The sequence below is a fragment of the Plectrocnemia conspersa genome, unplaced genomic scaffold (assembly GCF_051122295.1).
Source record: "Plectrocnemia conspersa isolate PC_06_02 unplaced genomic scaffold, ASM5112229v1 ptg000011l, whole genome shotgun sequence".
Classification (NCBI taxonomy): domain Eukaryota; kingdom Metazoa; phylum Arthropoda; class Insecta; order Trichoptera; family Polycentropodidae; genus Plectrocnemia; species Plectrocnemia conspersa.
The window spans coordinates 22,689,001-22,695,000 of record NW_028277175.1 but is presented as its reverse complement, the minus strand read 5'-3'; the positions used below and the strand labels follow the sequence as shown (position 1 = coordinate 22,695,000).

The 6,000-nt window shown below is 29.2% G+C and overlaps 1 protein-coding gene across 2 annotated transcripts in view; it reads left to right on the top strand.

The window, feature by feature from the left end:
* Positions 1–6,000, top strand: part of Vps13 (vacuolar protein sorting 13C) — a 30,164-nt gene that overhangs the window by 21,547 nt on the left and 2,617 nt on the right. For both annotated transcript variants that reach the window (XM_088196521.1, XM_088196520.1), the window contains exons 42-47: positions 53–445; positions 515–744; positions 807–1,002; positions 1,062–1,301; positions 1,362–1,658; positions 1,728–1,853. In XM_088196521.1, the coding sequence (XP_088052647.1) occupies positions 53–445; positions 515–744; positions 807–1,002; positions 1,062–1,301; positions 1,362–1,658; positions 1,728–1,853 (1,482 nt within the window). The remainder of the gene's footprint in view (positions 1–52; positions 446–514; positions 745–806; positions 1,003–1,061; positions 1,302–1,361; positions 1,659–1,727; positions 1,854–6,000) is intronic.

The window sequence follows — 6,000 nt, the reverse complement described above, 5'->3', positions numbered from 1 at the left end:
ATATATATTTTATTTGAATTCTTCTAGATAATATGATTGACTTTGAAACTAGGTCGACTTTGAAACCATGGAGTTGATAAAACCGCACAAGCGGAGACTGAAGCGTACTTCTCAACCGGGGTTGTGGGCACAGTGGGGCGGAAGCGAGCATCTGTCTTCAATGCGCGTTCGGCTACATCGTCTGCAAATCGATCAACAGCTATTGACGCCGACTTTCCCTGTCGTCTTAGCGCCGGTGCCGCCGCCTCGGAGCGTCGCTCTATCTTACGGAATCAAACCATTCGCTGAACTGTGTGTTGTTGAGAGAATCATGAAGCACACTAGTGTGAAGCAGTATAAGTACTTCAAGATATTAGTGCAAGAGTTCCACGTGAAGATCGACATGGGTTTGATCAACGCTCTAATGGGAATGTTCCCAGAGGAAGAGATATCAGAAAGTGCTGCGGTAAGATTTACTATCTACCTAATACGTCTATAAAATAAGAAAATCCCATCATATTAATTTATTTTATAGGCTGAACGTTTTGCATTGGATCTGGAAGTAGCTAGAAGACCGTTAGAATCCGTAGTCGCAGCCGGAGCCGCTTCTGATATGAAACACTTCTACGATAATTTGCATCTATCGCCGCTCAAAGTACATATATCCTTTTCCTTGGGTGGTGCAACTCAATTGCCGACGTTTGTGGGAACTCTACTTCAAGGACTTGGAGTCACACTAACCGACATGAACGACGTCATCTTCAAGTAATTTAAAAAAAATAATTAAAGCACCTGATCATGATGATATCCCTTAAATATTATTTTAGATTAGCGTATTATGAAAGACAGTATGAATTTTTATCGCAAAAAGAGCTCATTTCAACGGCGACGAGTCATTACACTGGACAGGCTTTGAAGCAGTTGTACGTGTTGGTGTTAGGATTGGACGTTATCGGAAATCCTTACGGTCTAGTGATCGGACTTACGAAAGGAGTCGAAGATTTATTCTATGAGCCGATACAAGTAAGATTTTCATATACTGAATTCCGGAATGGCAGCGTTATGTATTTTTATCATTTTAGGGAGCTATTCAAGGTCCAGGAGAATTCGCTGAAGGTTTAATGCTGGGCGTCCGTTCTCTGGTCGGTCACACTGTTGGCGGTGCAGCTGGAGCCGTATCGCGCATCACCGGTGCAATGGGACATGGTTTGGCCGCTTTGTCGCTAGACGAAGATTATCAGCAAAAGAGACGAGATAATATTAATAAGCCGCCTGCAAATATACAAGAAGGGATAGCTCGGAGCGGGAAGGGACTCTTTATGGTTTGTAATAAATTGAATATTTAAATACGATTGGTGCTTAAATTATATTTTTTTGATCAGGGCGTTGTCGACGGCGTAACTGGCGTTTTTACTAAGCCGATATCTGGCGCCCGTGAGGAAGGTGTCGGAGGGTTCTTCAAAGGCTTAGGTAAAGGAGCAGTCGGATTGATAGCTCGTCCCACAGCCGGCGTTGTAGACTTTGCATCGGGTTCTTTGGATGCGGTTAAGAGAGCCGCCGATTTATCTTCAGAAATTGTGAGACAACGTCCTCCGAGATGGTTGGAAGCCGACGGTCTTGTGCGACCGTATTCTAGAAAGGGCGCCGAGGGCTTCAAAATCCTAAGAGATCTCGATAAGGTGGATTTTGACTCTTTATACTATTATAATATTAAAACTTTTATATTTTTATTAAAATATTTTTTTTAGGGGAAATATGTCAACACAGACATATACGAAACGCATATATGGATAGTGAATACGAAAGAAGTAGTACTTTGCACCGATAAACGTATAGCTTATTTGCAGAAGAATACAGTTTTCGGCGGTTGGCAGGTATTTTTTAATTGATTTATTACTAGCTTTTGTACCTGGTTTCCATTGGGAGAAGCATTCATCTCTTACTCATTGTCGCTTATTTATTGGCAAACAAAAAAACTTTTTTCTTATTGAATCCACTGCAGTCCAATTTATTTATTATTTTTTATTATTATTTTATTAATTTATTTAGCTTAATAGCTAATCTTTACATCTAACAAATTTAGTAAACATATATAAAAATATATAAAAAATACATAACAGAAAGAAAAAATATACAATAATAAAGACTTAATATTACAATATTTTATTTCTATATGTACGAAGGTGTTTTTTTATTCCATTTATAAAACCCGTTATATTTTTGCTGTTTCGGATTTCTCTTGGAAGACTATTATATAAATTAAAACCTCCGTACATAATTCCCCTAGCCGTACTCGTTTTCTTATACTTAATTATTTTTAAATTTTCTTTATTTCTAGTATTATATTTATGTACATCTTTATTTCTTATTAAATACTTATTAAAATAGTGTGGTAACATATTATTTTCTAACTTATATATAAATACTAATACATTCATACTCAATATTTCTTGAACATTCAACCATTCTAATCTATCAATCATACTTTTACAATTAGTTAATCTATTTTTATTTAAGATTACTCTCATTGCCCTATTTTGTAATTTTTGCAACATTTGTTTATCTAATTTATTCAACATATTTAAAAGTGTTGCACAATAATTAAAATGGGGCAATATTATACTATTGTAAATTAATTTTTTTGTATTTATACTTAATATATTTCTTAATCTAGATAATAAACCTATTTTTCTACTAATTTTTTTTAATATGTAATTACAATGTTCTTTAAAGTTTAATTTTGTATCAACAATTACTCCTAAATATTTTATATTATCCACTATTTCTATATTAGAGTTATTTATTACTATTTTGGTACTATCATCTAACACATTTTTATAATTAATAAACATACATTTAGTTTTATTCTCATTTAATTTAAGTACATTATTCTTTAACCATATCTCTAACACACCTAATTCATCATTCAAATTACTCACAACTTCTTCAATGTTATCACCCATGCAATAGATCAATGTGTCATCCGCAAATAGATGAACTTTACATTTTTTTACGTTATTAACTATATCATTTATATATAAAACAAACAACAATGGTCCCAATTTAGACCCTTGTGGTACTCCATAATACACTAACCTCTCTTCAGAACATACATTATTTATCTTAACTTTTTGTTTTCTTTTATATAAGTAATTATTAAACCATCTCAAAACTATATCACTTATACCTATACTCTCCAATTTCTTCAACATTATTTCTCTGTCTATTGTTTCGAAGGCTCTCTTGAAATCCAAGAAAACTGCTCCAATGATTTTGTTTGTATCCTTAGCCAACAGCCAATCATTTATCACTACTTGTAATGCAGTTTCAGTGGAATGCTTTTCTCTGAATCCCGATTGTTGTTCACATATTATGTTTTGAGAAGTAATAAATTCCTTTAATTGTTTGATTACTACTTCTTCTATTATTTTTTCTATACACGGTAGCATGTTGATTGGTCTCATTTCTTCAACTTTTTTACTATTTTTTATTTTAGGTATAGGTACAATAGTAGCAATCTTTAAATTTTCAGGCATTTCTCCTAATGAGAGTGCTTTATTTATTAAATAATTTAATTTAGTTCCTATTATTTCCCATGTTTCTTTAATTATATTTATATCTAGTTCATCAGTACTAGTTCCTTTTTTAAATTTACATATTATGTTATGAATTTCATCTAATGATACTGATTTAAATTTACTAAATTTTACAATTAATGTTTTATTATTATATTGTACTAAATTACTAATCCTTGGTATTGAATTTACAATTTCTTCTATGCTCTCAATGTAATATGTATTCATCTTTTCTGCCATTATATAAGGATCTTGATATATATTTCCATTAATTTCCATTTTTATTATGTCGTTTTTCTGAGTTGGATTAATTAATTGTTTTATTGATTTCCACATCTTATTTGGATCATTTTGTATTTCATCTATCAATTTTTCATACCATTTCTTTTTAGCCATTCTTAATACTTTGACTGCCATATTTCTACATTGTGTGTATGTTTTCCATTTTTCATTAAAGACTTTATATTCTATTTGTTCTGTTTTTAATATTTGAAAAATTTTGTATGACTCATCTCTTTTCTTTATAGCATTTTTAACATCATCATTAAACCACGGTTTTGGGTTGTAACGATATTCCTTTTTAAAATTATATTGACTTTTTGTTTTACAATCTACTATATTCTTATAAATTTTGTTCCATATCCTATTAACATCCATATTATCTACATTCCAGTCACATTTTTGTAATTCTAATCTTAATTTATTAAAATTAATTTTTTTAATTATATCAATTTTTTTTGTTTTTTTAAACTTAAGTTCATTATGTTTTTCTATATAAATATATACAATTGAATGGTCAGTTATTCTTGGAGTTGATTTTACTTCACAATAAATTTTTTTGTTGTTGGTAAATACTAAATCTATTAATGTGCTCGATCTATTATTAGTCCTTGTATTTTCTTTGACACATTGTCTTAAACCAAATATATTTGATATTTTTTCTAATTTTGCTGTGTAAAAATCTTCACATTTGTTCCAATTAAAATTCCAATCTCCAATTAAAACAGTATCCAAAATTTGATCAAAACTCCATTCTGCAATATTATTTATAAATTCTATGAATAAATTCGGATTACTATTTGGAGATCTGTATGCTATACATAATATTATGGGAATTTTTTCAATAAAAATCTTAACTGTGATAGACCAGTATGTCTTATCTTGATTATTTTTAAATATAGTATTGAATTTTATATCATTTCTAATATACAGTATAACACCTCCTGTATGTCTGGAATTAGAATCACATCTAATTATATTATAATTGCCAATATTTAGTTCAAATTCTTCAATGTCATTTGTGATATGGGTTTCAGTTAACCCTAAAAATATTGGATATTCCTTTTCAGTAATTAATTCTATTTCCTCTTTATGTTTTAAATAACCTTGTGCATTGATTAATATCCCAGTTACTGATTCTTGTTTCCCATATGAACTTGATTTTTTTAATTGCTATACTATATTATATTGTATTTTATTATAGTAATTTTGCTCGTATCTTTTATAAATTGAACAATTTCTATCCATGGAGTTGTGTTCCACATTCAAATTAAGATTTAGTAATTTATTTGCTCTACAGCAATTCACACAGTTTTCTTTTTTGTTGCATTGATTTATTAAATGTTCTTCCGAACCACATTTTATACAATTTTTTTTATTTTTACATTCACTGGCTTTGTGATTATAACCATAACAGTTATAACAACGGTATATGAATATGTCTTCATATACTTTACACCTATCCCATTCAATATTTAATTTGCCTACATCCATTATATTTTTAAATGTCGTAACATCTACTTCAATAATAGCATCATACTTATTAAATTTGTTTTTTTTAATATATTTTACTTCTAAATAACATTTGTTTTCTTCTACACATGTGTTTTGTTTCATTATACACTTTTTTAGTTGATCATATTTTAATTCTTCAGAAATTCCAATTATTTTTATTTTTGGTTTCTTTAAATTTCCTACTTTTATATTATATTTATCTCCTAGTTTTTTTACTGCATCTGTCGTAATTTTCGATGCATCTTCTTTACTATCACATGTAATTATTATACCTCCTTTGCTTATTGGTCTTATATTTTGTATTCCAACTTCTAATTCTGTTGGTTTAATTAAATTTTTGCAATCCTTTTTTGTCTGCTCTATATTTTGCAAATTTTTAGGTATAATTATCGCAATATCTTTTCCTTTTTTTACGATTTCCGAATAATGTTTCTTTTGCATTTTATTTTTAATAATGTTGTTATTTAAATTTAGTTTATCCTTTATATTATAAACATCTTTTCTTACTTCATTTAATAACTCAAATATTGAGTTATTATTTTCATTTTTATTATTTACATCGTCCCTATTATTTTTTAACACATCTAATAAATGTTTATACATAATATCAAATGTATTAGTTATAATGGTTTTTTTTTCTTTTGATAGAATA